The 20,841-nt window shown below is 46.1% G+C and overlaps 1 protein-coding gene across 1 annotated transcript in view; it reads right to left on the reverse strand.

Annotated features, from left to right (window-relative positions):
* LOC138468215 (xanthine dehydrogenase/oxidase-like) overlaps positions 1-20,841 on the reverse strand; it is a 551,126-nt gene that overhangs the window by 235,133 nt on the left and 295,152 nt on the right. Inside the window, exon 16 of the mRNA XM_069608675.1 lies at positions 15,498-15,587. Coding sequence (XP_069464776.1) covers positions 15,498-15,587 — 90 coding nt within the window. The remainder of the gene's footprint in view (positions 1-15,497; positions 15,588-20,841) is intronic.

The raw sequence follows: 20,841 nt of genomic DNA on the forward strand, positions 1-20,841 counted from the left end.
ATTCCTCCCCGACCACACCCGAGTAACAAAATAGTCCCTAAGGTAAAGTAGTCCCTTCCATGCCTCACATGGGCTTGGATCTTCTTGCAGCATGGTCTGCATCAGGTAAGTGTGTACCTATGAGCCTGGCGCCTATGGCACCAGGACTGATGTCCCTTATGAGCCTGGCGCCATAGGCGCCAGGACTGAACCCAGACAGCCCCTAGCAGGGGTTGCTGGGTTTTCTCAAGGCGACATGATTCCTGCTCCCGGGGCTGATGGACGTGGTCTGGATGCCCAGGGATATGCATCATGACAGCACTCGCCCTCAAGGCCCCTCCTAAAGTCGTTCCTCCCCATGACCTTTCCTGTGGCCCGTAACCTTTCCAATCGATTAAGTAAAAAAGTTTTGATTTAACCACCTTGGAGTCCAGGATGTTTTTCACCTCGAATTCAGGTTCTCCATCTATCAAGATAGGATCTGGTGGTTTGGTTAATCTTGTTCCTGGTTGAACTGGTTTTAAAAGTGAAACATGAAAGACAGGATGGATTCACATACGCATATTGGAGGGTAATTCCAGTTTGACGGCCACTGAGTTGATAATGGCCTTAATGGTGTAAGGTCCCAAATATCTAGGATTAAAAGTCAGAGTTCTTTTCAGAGGTATGTGTTTTGTAGCTAGCCAAAACTGATCTCCAATTTGGTACTATGGAGTTTCACTTCTATGTAGATCAGCATTTTTCTTGTATTTCTCTTTTGCTTGCTTCAAATGTTCTGTGGCTTCCTTTAAGGCTTGTGTAATAGTAGAATGTAATTGACTAACTGCAGGCATTTCTAAGTGCTGAGGCGAATCGAGTTCTGAGGTTCAAGGGTGGTGTCCATATATGGTATAAAAGGGGCTTTGTCTGGTTCCTCAATGTACAGAGTTATTGTATGCATATTCGGAAATCCATAAAATATCTTTCCAATTACTTTCGGTCTGGTGAAGCATGCAGCAAAGGTACTGTTCAAGGGTCTGGTTGGTCCTCTCCATCTGACCATCTGTCTGGGGATGGTGACTGGTTGATAACCTTACGTCGATTTGGGCCAATTGGCAACATTTCTTCCAAAAATGTGAAATTAATTGACTACCTCAGTCAGAGACCAATACAGAAGGAAACCCGTGTATTCGAACAATGTTTTCGAGGAACTCCTTGGCCAGGACTGAAGCAGAAGGTAATCCTTTCAAAGGAATAAAGTGGGCCATCTTGGAAAAAAGATCCACGATAACTAGAATAGTGTTAAATCCATTAAATGGAGGTAGATCAGTAATAAAGTCTAAAGATAAGGTGTGCCATGGTGTAGGTGGAATATCCAAAGGTTGTAAAAGGCCAGCTGGTTTTTCTTCTGACTCTTGTTTTGGGAGAAAATGCTGCAAGACATCACAAATTACTTTATATCTTTTCGCCAGGTGGGCCACCAGAATTGTCTCTTAATTTTGGCTTCGGTTTTTGCGATACCTGGATGACCTTCCATTAGGGTATCATGATAATTGGAGATGACAAGTTCCTGTAATTCTTTGTGTGGTAGAAATAGTCGTCCTTGATAGTAGAGTAGGTCATTGATGAATGAGTAATCCGGGCCTTTCTTTACCCAGTCCTGCAGGGCTGCTGGATTGAAGAGTTGTTGGATTTTTAAATGAATTTCTTTTAGTGTCTGTAAAGTAGTTATGCCAAGAATTCTTTGTTCAGAAATTATAGGCACCGGCTCCGGGTTCGCATATGCTTCTTCCATTCCTATTCGGGATAAGGCATCTGCCTTGCCATTTTTACAGCCTGGTCGATAAGTGATCAAAAAATCGAATTCGGCAAAGAACAATGCCCATCGAAGTTGGTGCGATGATTGGGCTTTGGCTGTTTTTAGATACTGCATGTTCCGGTGATCGGTGATTACAGTAATGGTATGCCGGCCACCGAGAAGATAGTGTCGCCAAGCCGTAAAGGCGGATTTGCTGGCTAATAACTCTTTAGCAGTAACCGCAATGTTTAACTCGGGTGCCGAGAACTTTCTGGACCAAAATGCCACTGGGTGAAGTTGACCAGTTTCAGGATCCTTCTGGGACAGGACAGCTCCCATGGTTAAACTGGATTCATCAGTTTCCACTATGTATGGAAGCTCTGGGCGTGGATGCTTTAAGACAGGCGAATTTCGCTTTCAGCTCTTGGAAGGCCTTTTCAGCCTCTTCGGTCCACAAGAAACGTTTGTTCTTTCGCAAAAGTGATGTGATGTACAACATGTGAGAAGTCCAGAATGAATCTGCGGTAGAAATTGGCAAATCCGAGCATGCTTTGCACCCTTTTAACTGAACTAGGTGATGGCCACTTGAGAATAGCGTCCACCTTTCGTGAGTCCATTCGGACTCCTTTGGAGTCAAGATAAATCCAAGGAATTCAACTTCTGTAACATGAAAAACACATTTTTCCAATTTTGCATACAACTTGTGCTGGCGTAGTTTCTCAAGGACTGCACATACGTGCTTAACATGGTCTGATTCTGAGGAGGAGTACACAAGGATATCATCTATGTACACGACAACACAGACATCAATCAGTTCACGAAAGACATCGTTCATAAAATACTGGAAGGCTGCTGGTGCTTTGCACAACCCGAAGGGCATCACCTGATACTCAAATAAACCGTACTTGGTGCGAAAGGCCGTCTTCCATTCGTCACCTTTCTTTACACGTACCAGATGATATGCCCCTCAGAGATCTAACTTAGTGTAGATACAAGCATCCTTTACTTGGTCTAGTAATTCGGGGATCAGGGGAAATGGGTACCGTTTTTTTACCATAATCTGATTTAGTGCGCGGTAGTCTATGCACGTTCTAAGGTCACCTTCCTTTTTTGGCACGAAGAACAAAGCTGAGGATACAGGAGACTTGGAAGGGCGAATAAAGCCATTGGCAAGGTACTGGTCTAAGTATTGTCGTAGGTGAAGGTTCTCAGGTTCCGTAATGCCATAGATCCTGCTACAAGGGGGTTGTGCACTGGGTATGAGATCGATTTGACAATCGTACGATCTGTGAGGAGGTAAGGTGTTTGCCTGTTCCTTTTGGAAGACATCCTGGAATTCTTGGTATTCTGGAGGTAGTTGCATGACTGCTGTGGTTACTGTGGCCAGGCCTGCGTTCTGATTTTTCTTTGGGTAACAGGTTTGTGCACAATCCGGGAAGGTTATTCTTTTCTCTCGCCAATCAATACAAGGATTATGTGTTTCCAACCAAGGTATCCCCAATATTATTTGGAACTGTGGGGCTTTGATTAGATCAAACACAATAGTCTCTCAATGCCCATCCTGACCCAATAGTGTCATCTCTGCGGTGGAATGAGTTACAGGCCCAGAGGCTATTTCAGTTCCATCGACTGTGGTGATGACATCTGAGGTGTTTTTTTTGGCAGAGAGGTAGATTCATCATGGAAGCCAATTTGGGGTCCATATAGTTCCCTACGGCCCCGCTATCAATGTATGCCCTTACAGCGTGCATACGTTAGGGTTGTCTAGGATCAATTAGGACCATTGGTATGATCAGATGCGAGGTCTGAGTGTCCTTCTTTAAGCTCGGCAAGCGGACCTCTACGCTTGTCGGGAGTGGTCGTTTTCCGAATCAGGCTCTTTTGGACTTTTATCAGCAACTCCTACCACCTTCTTGGGTGGTTTTATAGGGCAATCCCGTAGAAAATGTCCTGAGGTTCCACAGTACAGACACAACTGCATCTGTCTTCTTCTTTCCCTTTCCTTTTGAGTAACAGGTCCTTTGACCCCCACGATTTGCATAGGTTCTGATGCATCTGTTCCTTTGGGGGCAACGTTGGATTTAACCAATACCGATTTTCGAATTTAGCTCAATCCGCCTTTCTATTCTGGAGTCGATGATCCAGCTGGACCACTAAGTCTATAAACTCTGCGCAAACCTGAGGTGGGTTCACAACTTGAGCCAAGACGTCTTTAAGTTCTCCCGAAGTCCATGATGAAACAATGTAATTCGATTTTCCTCAGGCCATCTGGTTTCCACTATCAATCTATTGAAGGTTGCGATATAGGTTAGCAGATCCTGGTTACCCTGTCGTAGGGACAAAAGTTCGTTATCCAGGGCCTGTCCTTGGGGGTGCCGGGCAAATAGTCTTTCCATGCTCGTTTGAAAGCCCTGAAAATCCTGAAGAATTGGGTCATCCTGAGTAACTAGTGGGATTGACGGGGGGCGTGGCTAGGCGGCCATGCGGTGAGGAGCATGAAAGGGAAGCTCCCGTACGATCCTGATTTAATCCGCTTTTAAAACTAACTTACTCGGCTGGAAAGTTTACCGACGGGTGTAGGAAGATCCACCGACCACCCGATCCAAGCCCTGAGGAGAACCGGACTGGGGAACGAGGCGAAAAACGGCAGCAAATACGCGGAGCATCGAAAGCAAGATGGCGGCCCACTGACACTCGGCCAACGGCCCAGAGACCCAGAGCGGGAGGCTACGAAAGGCTGTAGTTCGGCGCTGCGAACCCGGGAAGGAAGGAAGAGAGGCCACGGCGGAGCAGGATACGCTCCCCAGGCAGCGGAACGACAATAGCGAGCGCCTGGCGAGAGGAAAACAGCGGCGACAGGGCGCGGTCGCGGCCGCGAGAAGGCGGCGCCGAGGGAACGCAGCAAGCTCCGCAAGCCGAGGGAGATCCGTGCCGAGGACAGCGTCACCTCTGGCCCCTGCCGGCCTCGCTAGCACGAGAACAGGGGACCCGAGGGAGAGCAGAGGGGCGAGACGGCTCTCCGCCGGACCAACTCAGGGCACCGGAGAGATCCAACGGCTAGCAGGTGAGGAGAGCGCCTGCAGGCCCGCACGGCACCCGGGGAGGCGTGTGGAAACACCCGAGGACACAGGGAACCCCAGGCGGGAGGAGAATAGCACAACGGGCAGTCCCCACCCAACTAGAACCGGACCCCACACGGACTCGGTACAAGCCACAGATAGCGGACAAGAAGCATTGCAGTGCAGTACCCGAGGCCCGCACGGCGAGTATGCCCAACAAGAAGGTGGAGGGGAAAACGAAACAAGTTAGCATGGATCACTTTGCCAAAGCACCAGACAATAGGCAGCCGAATTCATCGGAGACAGCATTGGCGGAGGCCAACACCCCACACCCACCAGGTAAAGAGGGGCAAATCCTAGAGGCAATCGCCACCCTACAGGCGACGCTCGAGAAGAAAATGGACACGGCCATAGGGGCCCTGAAGGCATCTCTGGAACAAAAATTGGACACAGTCATGGTGGACGTAGGCCTCCTTCGCCAGGACGCGAGAAACCTGGCGGACAGAGTGACAACAGCGGAGCAGCAGGTACAGCAGAACACAGCGGACTCCACCACCACGAGGACCCAGTTGACGGAGGTGATCCAGAGAGTCAAGATCTTGGAAAGGAGAGCAGAAGACGCAGAAGGGAGGGCAAGGAGAAATAATATCCGCATAATCGGGGTTCCGGAAGGGGAGGAAGGGAACGACCCCACGGAATATATCGAAAATATGCTCCTACAGGAGGTCGGAGCTGGAACCCTGTCCCAAGGCTTTGTGGTGGAACGGGCACACAGAGCACTGATGCGAAGACCCCAGCCGGGGGCCCCTCCCAGAGCCATGATCGCTAAAATCATGAACTTTAAGGATAGAGAAAAGATACTGGAGTTCTCGAGGAGGGGAGGAGAGATTATCAGAAATTCATCCAAGATTGCCATATATCCGGACTACACAATGACAGTCCAAAAACAAAGGGCACAGTTCGGCCCCACAAAGGAACGTCTCAGAAAAGCAGAGATACGATACATGCTCCTGTTTCCGGCCAAATTGAAGGCGATACACAAGGGGAAGACACACTTCTTCGAGTCCACGGAAGAGGCAAATGCGTGGATGGATACCCAAGGAATCCCCCAACTGGAGCAGCGAATCGCTAACAGAGGCAGAGCCCAGCCCGGGCGTGTAATCCGCAGATAATTAGAATCAAGGGTGCAGAGTATCAAACGGACGAGAAGTTAGGAACAGGACGATAAATATGAAGGGAGCAACCAACCCTAACAAACCGCACTAGCCTAGTACGACGCACCCCCAAGAAGTGCGACCGAGAGTTCAGATGCCAGTTTTAAGGCATCACGCTGCAGCAAGCCGGCCTCACCCAGAGGAGCAAGGCAGGAGAAGCGGCGAGGCCCAAGCAGGGGGAGGGTGGCTGGGCGTTTGTTGTTGTTGTTTAGTTACAGTTCAGGTTATCGATAGACAGGAAGAATCGGAAGAAGGCATTGGCGTTGAAGGAATGGTTAAAGACTAAGATGGGGAGACGCCAGCACACCGTGACTGGAGCGAATCACAACAGGGACCCAGGAGACGGGGCCTACAAGAGGAGAAGAGACTGAGCCCCACGCGGGCGACCCCGGTCAACAGCAGTGAACATGGAAGAAGGGAAATGGACAAACAAATAGGGCCATGGGACGACGAGGCCAGGACTGCAAACACCCATGAGCCGGGATGAGTTAACGATAGCGACATGGAACGTGAGAGGCCTTAACGCGTACGTCAAGAGGCTGCGAGTTTACGCCTGGCTCAATAAAATGAAGGTCAAGATAGCAATGCTCCAAGAAACGCACCTGACAAGAGAAAAGCAGTCCAAGATTGACAAAAAATGGGGAGGGCAGGTGTTTAGTGCTACATATTCCAACTATGCAAGGGGGGCAATGATTTGGATCGCCCCGGGAGTACCATTTCAACTCATTAAAAAGGAGATTGACCAAGAAGGAAGAACGGTGATAGTGCATGGCATGTTGGAGAATAGGGAAGTGTGCCTAGTGAACACTTATGCTCCAAATCACGACACGAGAGAGTACCTCAGAAAACTAACACCCAAATTAGCCCAGTACAGAGACACAATGTTCATCTGGGCCGGGGATTTCAACTGCGCCCTGAACCCGCTCCTGGATCGATCGGATGACAAGCTCAGGAGGCCAGCACCACCAGCCAAGGAACTACAGAGGGCACTAGATCACCTGAAACTGGCGGACGTCTGGAGACAGGTACACGGGACAAGGAGAGGGTACACACACTACAGTGCACCCCACGGAACATTTACACGGATAGATTACATACTCACGGGCACTGAATCACTACACGAATTCACAGGTATTAGCATTAAAGCCCGAACGCTCTCAGACCACGCTCCAATACTGACATCATGGGCACACACACAAGGGAGAGCCCCGATACCTACGTGGCGACTCCGGGCAGAGGCTCTGGACGAGGGCGAATTCCAAGAACACCTACAGGGGGCAATAGATGATTACTTTGAACACAACACAGGGAGTGTGGAGTGTAATGCCACGCTTTGGGATGCGTTCAAGGTGGTATTAAGGGGGGCAGCGATCGGTAAAATGGGTGGATTAAAGGGAGCGGCCATAGCAGAACTCGACGACCTAGAAAAGTGGATAGAAATAGAGGAACTGAGGGCGCAGGTAGCGGGGGAGGAGTCAGAGGAACTGATGGAGCTGAGAATGGGGTGCATAGGACTCTGGGAGAAGCTGGGACGGTTGAATTATGGGAGGTATTTACAAAGGCTACATGCGGAAGGGGACAAACCCAGCAGGCTCCTGGCCTGGCTCACTAGGCAAGAAAATAAGAGGGAACCCATAACGGTGATAGAAGACGAGACCGGGGAGGAGGTGAGGGGCCAAGTGCACATCAATCAGTTATTTGCGGAGTTCTACGAGGAACTATATGCCCCCAACCCGGAGGTAGACCCTGAGGACATAACCGATGCATTGGCAGAAATAAGGTTGCCAAAGTTAACAGAAGAGCAGGCCCAAAGGCTTGATGCCCCGCTCACAGAGGAAGAGATAGCGGGTATAATAGCAGAGCTTCCTACAGGCAAGTCCCCGGGCCCGGACGGACACCCCAAGGTTACTGGAGACATATCTAGATGCATACGAAAGCGCACGATTACCCGCTAGTATGTCGGAGACAATCATCGTCCCGATCCTTAAGCCAGGGAAGCTGCCCACAAGGTGCACGGCATACAGGCCAATTTCCCTTATAAACCAGGACGTTAAGATACTAACGGCGGCTCTAGCCAACCGTCTGAAGCAGGTGATCCCCACATTGATACACCCCGATCAAACAGGGTACGTTCCTGGGCGGAACACATCATGGAACCTCCGTAGACTACACCACGTGATAGATAGAACGAACCAGGGACGGGGAGAACGTGCGATAGTGTCTCTTGATGCTGTCAAAGCATTCGATTCGGTGAATTGGGGGTGGATGGTGAGGGTCCTCGCCCACTTCGGCATTGGCGAAGGGTTCCTCAGGTGGATCAGACTACTGTGTAGTGAGCCCAGAGCCAGGGTTAAGACAGGGAGATATATTTCAAAGGAATGGAGGATCTATAGAGGAACGAAACAAGGGTGCCCACTATCGCCAATGTTATATATCCTGGCCCTGGAGCCACTGGCGGTCTTCCTTAGAGCAGAATATGGAGACACGGGGATTGAGGTGGACGGGGTGCTCCATCAAGTCTCGCTGTACGCGGACGACATGTTATTGTTTGTGGAAAACCCCCGCATTAACCTGCCCTGCCTCTTGGAAGCAATAGGAGCATACACCAGACTCTCAGGCATAGCAATAAATAAAGAGAAGTCCCTGATCTTCCCCCTGGCAGATCTGAGACGGGCCCCCCCGGAGGGACTCCCAGAAGTGGGCCTAACATGGGCGCCACAGTCCTTCAAATATTTGGGGATAGAGGTCCATCATGACATTGCAGACACTCACCGACACAACACGCAAGCAGCCCTGGACACAACACGAAAATGCATGGCCTTCTGGAGAACACTCCCACTGGGGATGATAGGTAGGGCCGCCCTCCTGAAAATGGTAGTACTCCCACGCCTATTTTTTCACCAACATCCCATATAACATTCCCAGGACATTCTTCACGAACCTAAACACAATAGCAAGAAACTACCTATGGGCAGGGGGGAGAAACAGGGTTGCAATGAGCACTCTACAGAGAGACTATGAGGGAGGAGGCATTCGTTTGCCGGACTTTGAAAAGTATTATCTGGCTGGACAGCTACAATTTGTGGTCAAATGGTTAGGGGAGGATGAAACAACGGACAAAACCAACTTCCAGCCCGCACTGAAAACACATTACCTGAGGGAAATACTGTGGCTGGACAAACCCCTGCTCAGGACCTTACCGTACATGCTAAATCTCGCAGTGAGATTGTGGTGGAGAGCATGGAAGCTGCAAGGGACAAAGGACCCCTACTCAGCGCAAATACCCCTGGCGGGCCTGGTGGGCACAGACATGAGCTTGTTGGCAGCGTTCCGAACACAATGGGAGGCCAAGGGGGTAGCGCAAATCGGAGACATGAGAAGAGAGGGGAGATGGGCAGACTTCCAGGAGATGAGGGAAGAATACGAAATACATGAGGGCCAATTCATCCTGTATAATAGACTGATCCTCAGAATCAAGGATAGATGGCCAGAATGGGAAGACCAAGAAGAACCGGCAGGAGCATTAGACATGTGGTACGACATTTCAGAGGGGACACACACGACCTCCAGACTATACGAGCAGATGCTGAGACCCCACACAGACCAAGAACTACACATAAAACAAAGTTGGGAAGAAGAACTCCAAAGGCCGCTCAGCGACCATGAATGGAACAGGGTGCTGAGATACCCCAAAACAGTGTCCAGGAACGCAAGGTTCAAACAGGCCCAGTTGTACGTGACACACAGGGCGTACCTCACACCTAAGAGGATGAAAGTGATACGCGGAGGTGACCCCAGCGGGTGCCCACGGTGCTCGACCGAGGAGGCAGACATGGTGCACATGTTTTGGGAATGCCCGGTGATACAGACGTTTTGGGAAGGCATCAGGACCAAAATAGCGAAAAGTGGCCTCCAGATACAGAGGGAGCACCCCGAATGGTACCTACTGGGCCTCTTCCCTCGAGGAGGCAGAGACAGGGTGCACCTAGCAAAAATGAAAGACCTGATTTGCATACTAGCTAAAAGAAGCATAGCCATGTCCTGGAAATCTAGAGGAGGCCCGACCATAGAAGCATGGTGGGCAGACCTCCGAAAGTGGACACTAGCGGAGACTGCGGTGTGGATCAGAGCAGTGCAAAGAGGGGAGGGGGAAACAGCTGGGAAAATAGCGGCATGGAATTCCCTAGTGCAGAATCTATTTGGACGAGAAGAAGAGGAAACCGACGAGGAGGATCCGGAGGAGGCTGGGGGATACCAGAGCGCCCAGGACAGGGAGACACAAGGAATGGAAGAATAGACACCGTTGTATGGACACGGAGGCAGCTAGCGGAAGCAGCCACAGACTGGGCAGATAAGCTGTTGGACACTTTAAGACGATGACCCCACGGCAGAATCCGCCGAAAAAGCCAAAATGCCAGTTGAATGTTCGTATGTTTGTATGTTGTATGTATTTACGTTGTTAATTGAAAATAAAAAAGAAATTAAACAAAAAAACTAGTGGGATTGACCAATCAGCTGCACTGCCGCTGAGATATGATAATACAAAGGCTACCTTGGCTTGATTGTTTGGGAAGGCTCCTGGTCTGTATAAAAAGTGCAAGCGCCATTGGTTCATAAACACGGCGAACCTTTTGGGATCTCCGGCAAAGCGTTCGGGTGGAGCTAATGGAATATTTCCTGGTAGGTTAATTTGCACAGGGTTACTCGATAACACAGGAGCTGGGTTTCCCCCGGAACCGGTAGGGGTGCTTGTCCAGCTTGAGTTTGCAGCAGTTGTCTAGCGAGATCATCTGTGCGCTCCTTCGATACAATTAGTTCCCTTCTGAGGGCATTAGTCTCTTAGCAAGCGGAGTGCACTTCCACCCTAAGTTCCCCCAATAGTTGGCCAGTTGGTCGATTTCTGAGGTTTCCATAACGCCCGGGGGGATTTGTAGATAGGCTTTGCGTTCTGTTCCGCTCACCTGGCTCCCACAGGGGCGTCGGTCGGACCCGGACTGCTGTGGCCTCCACCCACGTGATGCGTAGTGCAGCAATGACTGACTGGATCTGCCCTCCTAATCTTGTCTGCTTGGTCCGTAGAAATATTCTCCTACAAGTGGAGAGATGGATTTAGCCACTTGTGGATTCAAGTGATAGCACCCGCACTGTCCACCCCACAAATAACCTCTGAAGCGCCCTCTTAGCAATCTCACCTTATATTCTTGAAGGATGAGCCCTCCATCCTGCGAAGCACGCAGGGGCGCGTTGATGAACAGTTACTTCACTAGCCTGAAGATATTGGAAGAGTTGTAGACGAATCCTGACTCCAAAAGATCCTGGCGAAGAGCCGTAAGTATATAGTTCGTAAGAGTTCAAAATGTCTGGAATTCACTCCTGTCCAATTCCTCTTTTATCTTGCAGCTTTGAGCCAATAAGAAGATTGACAGCTGAAAGCGCTCCGGTAAAAGTCTGTGTTACCCAACACTGTCTGGTAAATAATGCCAAGGGTTAAACTTGCTGCTTTCTCCTTATCTTACAGGTGCGGCATAAGAAGATGTGGCGTGCTGATGAATTATACCTCCGGCGGTAAAATCAGGTAAGCATATGGCGGCTAAAGAGATTGTCTCTGTCTGTTCTCTCTGCTCACCTTGTTGTTTATTGTCTCCCTTAGGTGCCGGAATTCGGCGATGTAAAGATGGAGACAGCGCCGGATCGAAGAGATGCTGCGTGGAACAGTGAGTTTGGCGCGGCGCTACTGCTAGCGATGCGACGCATTTAAAACAAAGTCTTTAGTCTGGTTTGAAGATGCGATGAATCCGGAATCAGTTAAGAAATCAGGTAATACTCTTGTTCTAACCTTTGCTTCTTTCCTTCTTTCTAGGTGTTCCAGGTTCGAGGCGGGCGTGGCAGAAGGCTGGATGCTGCTGCTGGCACTGTGAGCGTTACGCTGCTGGATGCAGAATAACGCAAAGCGTGTGCTGCTCTTCGGGCATGGTTTAAATAGCCTCCAAAGTAGTCCCAGGTAGGTATTCCTCCCCGACCACAGCTGAGTAACGAAATAGTCCCTAAGGTAAAGTAGTCCCTTCCAGGCCTCACATGGGCTTGGATCTTCTTGCAGCATGGTCTGCATCAGGTAAGTGTGTATCTATGAGCCTGGCGCCTATGGCGCCAGGACTGATTTCTCATATGAGCCCAGACAGCCCCTAGCAGGGGTTTCTGGGTTTTCTTAAGGCGACATGCTGCCTGCTCCCGGGGCTGATGGACGTGGTCTGGATGCCCGGGGGTATGCATCATGACATTTGGCCTTTACCTCAACCTACTAGCACAGTGTGTATATTTAGCTTCATTTTCTGGGTTTTATTTAGCTGCAATTTGAGTATAGCCACTGTGTTATATTTAGCTGCTTTTGAATATAGCCATTGTGTAGAATTTAGCTGCACTTCGAATTCACGCCCTTCTAAATTCTGCTGCATCTATGAAACCAAGAAATCAGCCAGGACACACGGGTACACATCACACTCCATGCTTATGGAGCATAGCCAAAGGCACTGCCACACACCCACGCACATCTGCTATTATACACTACTCTAAGACACATCGCACAACACCTCTGCAATAAGACTGCAGCTATCCCCCACAAAACAAAATTAGGTCTAGCTGCACACATAATGAGCCTCCTTCACTCACATACTCTCCAAAAGACCTCAGAGTACCCATCCATATGCCAGCTCACCATGGTTAGATAGATGGGACTTGGCCACCCCTACCTAGCTTCGTATTGACTAAAATGCACACACGGATTCTAAACTCCTCTGACGAATTTCCTATACTTGGACGTAGGTCTCCTGAGGGTGTTCCCCAACAGCGCTTTGAGGCTATACCAGGTGGAAAAGTCATTATACAAATTACAATTACAATTACATTACATCACTGGGGTTTCCAGTGCTTTGGCATTCTCCTCCCCCTACCAAATGCACATGCCTTCTCAGTGCTAGTGTCTTCTCCTCTGCCTACTGGAACCACATGAATTCTCAGTGCTCTGGCTTTCTATTATGTCTACAAAGCACCTGCAGGATTCTCAGTGCTTTGTCCTTCTCCACCTACAAAATTAACAGAGGGTGCTCGGTGCTTTGTCCTTCTTCTATGTCTATATAAAGTGTGGACTTCTCAGTGCTTTGGCCTCTTCTACACTTCCAAATAAACATGTCTTTTTCAGAGATGTGGCCTAAACATTGCATGTGGGATTCTCAGTACTTTGGCCCTCTTCCATACCTAAACAATGTACATGGATTTCTCAGTGCTTTGGCGTTCTCCTTTGCCTATTGCATCCACATGGGTTCTCAGTGCTTTTTCCGTCTCTTCTCACTATTAAATGTATGTGGTCTTGTCAGTGCTTTGGTCTTGCCCTACAACTACACTATGCATATGGGGTTTTCGGCACTTTGGCTTTCTTGTAAACCTATGAAATGTACATGTCTTTTTTTAGTGCCATTGCCTTCTCCTCTGCCTACAAAGCCATGTCGGGTTTTTAGTGATTTGAGCTTCCCGTACACTTACAAAATGCATGCAGGATTCTCAATACTTTGGTCTTTGAGCAAAACTACAAAATTCACGTTGGTTTCTGAGTGCCAACTCCTACTAAATCCACTTTGGTCTCAGTACTTTGGCAGTATAAATGCATGTGGGGTTCACAGTGCTTTGGCCTTCTTCTTATCCACTTACTAAATTTAAGTTGGTTTCTCAGTTCTTTGGTTTTCATCTATGCCTGCAAAATGAATGTGGAATTCTCAGTGTTTGGGCATTCTCCTCCTTCCTACCAAATGCATAAGGGTTCTCGTTGCTTACGTCTTATTCTCTGCCTACTGAATCCACGTGGCCTCTCGTTGCTTTGTCCTTCTCCCTCGCCTGCAAAATGCATAGAGGGTTCTCAATGCTTCTGCCTTCTCCTCCGCCTATTACATGTACTTGAGATTCTTAGTGTTTTGACCTTCTCATTTACCTAATACGTAAGAATGCGCTTCTCACCGTTTCACCGTCTCCTGGATCTACAAAACGCACATGAGGTTCTCACTTCCTTTGCCTTCTCCGCTGCCAACAAAATACATGTGACCTCAAAACCAGAGAAAGTTCTGGTACATTGCTTGCAAAGGCATGTTTTGTTATTTTCGAAAACATTTTTAGTGTTGAATGTAGTAAGATCTGATTCCCTGGAAGAGAGTTTAATGCCTGTATGTGCTATTGCTAATTCGTGCATTTTTCTGCAATGCTGTGCACAATTAGCAGTAAATGCATTCAGCAAGTGCATTTCAAATTCTTAGCACCAGGAGGATAGTGACAAAAACATGACATACACATTCTCAGCAACAGAGTAATTCATTATATTATCATAAATTTGACACCCAATATTTACTAATTGGTCTCTAATTGTATCATGAAATTCAAGAAGTGGAACCTGGGGTTTCCCCAAAGTAAGCCTCCCAAATGCTTTGCAAACCTCAACTTCTAAGACAGTCACAGACAAGCTATTTATGTCTTTTGGTGCAAGCACTGATGAATGTGCTCATTTTAATCCCTCGTACATCCATCACTGTAAAGTTGTTTGACGAGGCCATGGATTGTCTTAGTTTCTGCTCCAGAATCAACTACAATGTTACCACTGCTGACTTTGATCGGCGCAGTCATGTTTGAAGATTTCATCATTTACTAGCCTTTAGTGTGAACAACTGAGATGTTCCCCCCGCATTCACCATAAACTCTTCCTTAGCATTCAACAGATCATTTCCTGAGATCTTTTTCACTCGCTGAATTTGCAAATGATTTCTTCAAAATGTTCTCTGCCTCCCTACAAATACCTTGGTCTTCCTGGATGTTTGAGGTTTTTAGTTTTTTGCCGTGCCTACGCTTGTTAGTTTAACCAAAGGTGAGCCTATATTTGCTGTCCAGAAATTGCCAATTTCTGCCTTTATCAATTTCTTAGCTTCCTACTTCTCCATGATAGCTACATTTACCCTTGAACGAAGACCTCAATCTTTTTTCATCATTAATGGTCATCGATCATTGAGAGTAGAATGTAATCTATTTTGATGGAGTCGCACAAACTAAGGAGAAGAACACATATGGAATTACTTCCACTTTTACTGCATGACATACTACATTGATGTAAAAAACTGGAGGAACAACCATATGTTTGGCGGTAATTCTGCTGAAATGATCGCCAGACACATTATGACACCTATAGACCCTTTCTAATGGGTCAAATAACCTCCACCCATCTGGGAGATCATACGTTGCTTTAAAGATTAGTAAACGTGTGTTAGTGTTTTTCTTGCCCCTCAAAAGCCTTTTTGAATTATTGTCAAAGTTTAGTATGTTTAGGAACCTTTCTGTTCAAATACACCTAATCGTGTAGCTTACAACCCAAATCTGTCATTTTTGGTACAGACGTCTTGTATTTTTGATCTAATGCTACATACATTTTACCTACCGTACCTGGAACAATTGCACACTGGAGGGCGAGTCATTATGAAATGGTTCAGTGGCACTTCTGTGTTCGGGGGGGATCAAGTCCACAAGGTTATTCTACAAGAAGGCGAAAAAGAGAAACAGCAAATGCACTTATTTCATTATTTTACATATAAGGCAGAGGCAGCTCCCCAAACTACACTTTGCCACCCTGTCCTAAGCAACTTGCACCCAACCAGAAACAAGCACTGCACAATCCAATAGCAAAATGTTAAAACGCTGTTAAGCATGTCCATGTGTTTTCTGATTCATTTTGTAAAATTGTGTTCAGGCGTCCTCCAAATCCTATGAATGTGATGCTTGTTAAAGTTTGTGTCCACTGACGATGTGTTGGTTGTACTTTTTTAAGATGTCTGGTTCTTTTGATTTAATGACCAGCCCAGTGAATGGTTGCTGACTGCACTTTTAATTAAAGGGCCTGTGTGATGAATGATAGTGGGGTGCACTTTTCTATAAATGTCTGGCCAAGTGAAGTGCTGTATACTGTGCCTTTCTTTTTAGTTTATTAATCGTTATTAGGCTTATAAGTAAGGATAATAACAGTATAATCAGGACCATACAGAAGGCCAAATAGACTGGAAATCATCAAAGAGCAACAATAGAGCTAAACTGTCAAATAAGAGGCTGTACAAGAAATACCAGGTAGATTGCAGTGATAACAATATGTAGACCCAGCCAAGTAATAGAACAAATTCCGTATCTGCAGGATAACTGGATAAAAAGTGGACAAACAAGGGGACTAACGAGGGGACGAACATGAGAACAAGAGGAAGGAAGAGAGGGAAAGGAGCATATACTAGCGGAGCGAAGTAAGCTTAGGTATTGAATTACAATGCCACCCAGGCAGATAAAAACCATTTGTAAATCCATTTGGAGAACAAAGGATGGTACAGCAACGCAAGGAAGCGCATAATAGGACTGCTTAAGAGCCAGGAGACGTTGGTAGTGACAAGTTTAAGGGCCAGAGCAATAAGGAGGTCATAAGGTTTAGCTGAATCCTGTAAATCAGTAGTAACGATGGCATGAAAACCCAAAAAGACATTTAAAAACAAAAGGGGAACATTGACATCAAAGATTAACTGAACAAATCGACACACCTCCTTCCAGAACTTGAGCAGATGAGGACAATCAAAAAACATAAGTTTATAGGCGGCGAAGGCAACACCACAGGACCAGCATTTATTATCCAGCCCAAGTTTTGATTTGTATCATTTAAGAGGATTTATGAAGGCTCTGTGGGTGAAAAAATATAGAAGTTGTGTGATGTTAGCAGAAGTAGAGACACTCTTGATCCTTGCAACTAAAAGAGACCAGGTGTTGTTGTCCAGAATAGCGCCAAAGACCCATTCACAGTCAGATTGTCTGGACCATTTGGTGGTAGGATGAGCTGTAATGCACAAACAACACTTTATAGAATTTAGCAACAGGGGAAACAGAAGCCATGGTTAAGAGCAGAAGTCTGGAGACATCAGGTAGAAGAATGCAATTAGATGAGCTCGGCAGAGCATCTAGACGGACATTAACCAATTTAATATAAAAGTTGAGATCCGAATCAGGGATAGAAAACAGGCCTTTTAACTGTTGGAAAGATCTAGGGGAGCCATTATGAATAATGTGATCAAAGAATCTGATGCCTTTATTTAACCAGGACTTGCGGTAAAGTGCCCTGCCATTTACAGTGATAGCTTTATTGTGCCATAAAAATGGAGCGAGATTCAGGATCTGAGGTCAGGGAAGAGAAATAATCTCAAGGCTGTAATCGAGACCTTAATCGGGCCTGAGAGAGCATAGAAGAAATGACCAAAGACGTGAAATAAGTCAGTAATGTCATACAGGGTCACCAAGTTTTTTTCCAAAATGCACCAAGACGGGATGTGAGAGTGAACAGAAGTGGTGAACCAACAACAGGTCTGTCAGAGTAAAAAGGTAGAGTGGTAGAGTTTAAAGTCGGGAAATCTGACCCCCCACTATCAAACAAGGCTCTTAGTTTGCTAATAGCAATTCTTTTGCATTTCCCCACCCCCCCAGGGAAAAATCAAGATGAATAGAATTAATGGAGTTGAAAAAAGAAGCTGGTAGTGGGGTTGGGAGAAGTTGTAGATAGTGAAGAACAATGGGGTACAGCATCATTTTAATGGTGTCAAGGCAATCCCACAGGATAGAAAGAGGGGTGACCCACCAAATGTGAGTTTTTAAGTCTAATGATTAGCAACTCTGCATTAATTTTAACAGTTTCGGCCACCGAAGAAGCGAAACGTAGGCCTAGGTATTTAATTGAGTCTTGACACCATTTAAATCCAAACACATCAAAATCATGTTTGACGCAAAAAGAGTTAAGGGGAAGAATTTTGGACTTGTCTCTATTAAGCTTGTATCCGGATACCATGGAAAACTGCTGCAACCTGTCTAGTAAGAATTGGAGATGGAGTTTGGGTTTTTTGATAAGAATCAAGATGTCATCCGCATAAGCAGCAAATTTAGTACTGGAAGTTCCAAGTGGGATTCCAGGAATGTTAGCATCAGCTCTAATGAGTTCTAATAAAGGTTCAAGGGATAAGATGTAGAGAATAGGGGAGAAAGGGCAGCCTTGTCTAGTGCTTCTAAGAAGAGGAAAGAAGGAAGAGGATAAACCATTGATACAAATAGAAGATTTAGGGGCAGAGTACAGAAGTTTTGTAAGTGAGATAAAATCTTACCCACACCCATGCCATCGCAGAGTTTGAAACATAAAATCCCAGTTGACCCGGCCGAAGGTTTTTTCAGCGTCAAGCACGATAGCGGCATATCCAAGATGATCTTTTTTATCCTTAGACACCAGGTGAAGAGCATTAAGAAGAAGCCTGGCATTCACAGAAATGTTCCTGCCCTTCATGTAACCAACTTGGTCAGACTTGATCAAGGCGGGGAGAGAAGATTCAATCCTGATTGTTCTATAATTTTTGGGAATATCAGGATCTTTATCTGCCATGGAGAAAGAATAAGAAGAGCTTCAGAGAAGGATCCAGATGAACTTTGTTGAGATGTGAAGTAAGAGAAAATCGACTTTAATCTATAAAAAAGGGAGCTTACAAAGTGAGTAAAAAAATTCAATAGAAAGCCCATTATCCTTCCTTTACCTAATCCCTTAATGGCGCGATTAATCTCCGGAAGGGTAATCTCCTCCTCTAAATGGGCAACATCCATTTGAGGATATGATGTGCTACTGATTTTATGAGAGAGGAGTCAATACGGGTAGGAGAAACAGAAGTCTCTGGGGTATATAACTCAGAGTAAAATTGTTTAAAACAATTGAGAATGTCATTCGGATTAGTTCGAAAAGTGCCAGATTTAACTTTAATATAAACGTCTTTTCTTTCTTAGATTTAAGTTAAGAGGCTAAGGATCTACTAGCCTTGTTAGAAGTCTGATACATTTTGGTTTTATATTTTAATAACGCACAAAAGGCTAATTCAGTGAGATCTTTGTTTATTTGAAAGCACAATGAAAGAACAGTCCGAAGATTAACATCCGAGTGAGAGCGATAGAATAGTTTTTCCGCGTCAGAAAGCCGGAGATGTAGGTCATCAAGATGAGCTTCATGCAATTTCCTTTTCTTTCAAAAGTAAGTAATAACAAAACCGCGCAATGTCACTATAAAGCATCCCAAAGTAGATTCTCAGAAAAATACTGTTGATATAAAAGGAGTGAAATGACTGGGTGAACTGTTGATCATGAAGCAAGCTATTGTTAAATCTCCAACGAGAAGGAGGTTTACTGATATTAGCCAGGTTAAACGTGGTGGAGACAGGAGCATGGTGAGAGATGATAATGCTAGAAATAGAAGAGTCAATGATAGTACCAGTGAGAGACTTCGATGAGAAGACATAATCGAGACGTGAATTAGTGTCATGAGGGGATGAGTAGAAGGTGTAAACCAAGTGAGTGGGGCGAGAGAGCCTCCAGGTGTCAACAAGACCAGTCTGAGCCAAACATCGCTTAAAAGCCTTATGAGACTTGAAGCTTTTGAAAATGCACTTGGATTTCCTATCCAAGAAGGGATCCAGTACCTGATTAACATCACCACATAAAATGAGATTAATGAGGCCAGAGCTAAGAATAAATTGCTTAATAGAATCCCAAAAACAGGGGTCGGGGAGAGTAGGGCAAGGGACATTCAAAATGGAAAGAGAATCAGAGCCAATCAAAAATGTAACCGAAGCCCAGCCCCCATTGGTATCGGCATCCTGTGCTAACATTTTGCAGGACAATTTTTTGCTAATAAGAATAGCTAGACTAGTGTTTTTGCCTGTGGCAGGGCTAGCAATAACATCCTTAATCCAAAATGGTTGAAGCTTTCAGGTTTCATGAAGCGACAGGTGAGTCTCTTGTATACAAGCTACCATTGGCTTGAACTTATTAAGGTGGGTAATGATTTTGTGTCTCTTAATAGGGTTGTGGCACCCTTTAATATTCCAAGTTATGCCATTCAAAAGCATGGTAGTAAATTAAAAAAGGTTAAAATAACTGCTATATATGGACCACAATACATTGTAAAACAGGAGTGAGCAAAAAAGAAGAGTATAAATAAACCACAAGCAGAATCCAAAACTTGGAATAATAAAATGATATTTGCAGCCATTACATTATATTAGTAACACCCAATTTGATCGGAAAAAAACTGCCATATGGATGTTTTGATCTAACTGGGTGTGACTGTTTTGGTCAAATCCAAAAATACCAAACATGAGGAGCAGGGGCTGCGGGGATGTCCCCTGCTCCACATGTTCGGTATTTGGGTGGGGCAAAAAAAAACAATGAAAGGTCAAAGGGGGGGCCGAGCAATTACACTGCAGGCAGTTCACCCACGAACGAAACAAGCATGAACTACCAACCGCAATCCATTATATTAAATCCCCAAGGCCAGCAATTCTTTTAATTGCATCAGCAGCACATGTTCTGTGGCACTAGCAAGTTGCTGAAGAGCAGAATCACCTAGGAACCGCCTGAGCTTCTTTCTTCCACATCGAGGCTGCAGAAAATCAACTTGTGAAAGTACTACTGACACAGTCTTCTAGGTCAGTTTCACAGTTCCATTCTGGCTTCTGCACGAGTTACACTCCTCTCTGCCATGGCCCTTCCTGCTCCCTCTCCCAATAAATATTAGAGCTAGATATATCAATATTATTTCCCCTCCCATTACTTGCTAAGCCTGTTTAGGAAGCATTGAGTGCCACTGGTGCCACCAATCACCCACTTAATCAAATGTGGTTATTTTTGTATTTGTATTGGATAGAAAAGTAGCAATATATCAATAAAATGCCGCCATTAAGTC

Source organism: Ambystoma mexicanum, chromosome 4q, assembly GCF_040938575.1.
Source record: "Ambystoma mexicanum isolate Mex_15411 chromosome 4q, UKY_AmexF1_1, whole genome shotgun sequence".
Classification (NCBI taxonomy): domain Eukaryota; kingdom Metazoa; phylum Chordata; class Amphibia; order Caudata; family Ambystomatidae; genus Ambystoma; species Ambystoma mexicanum.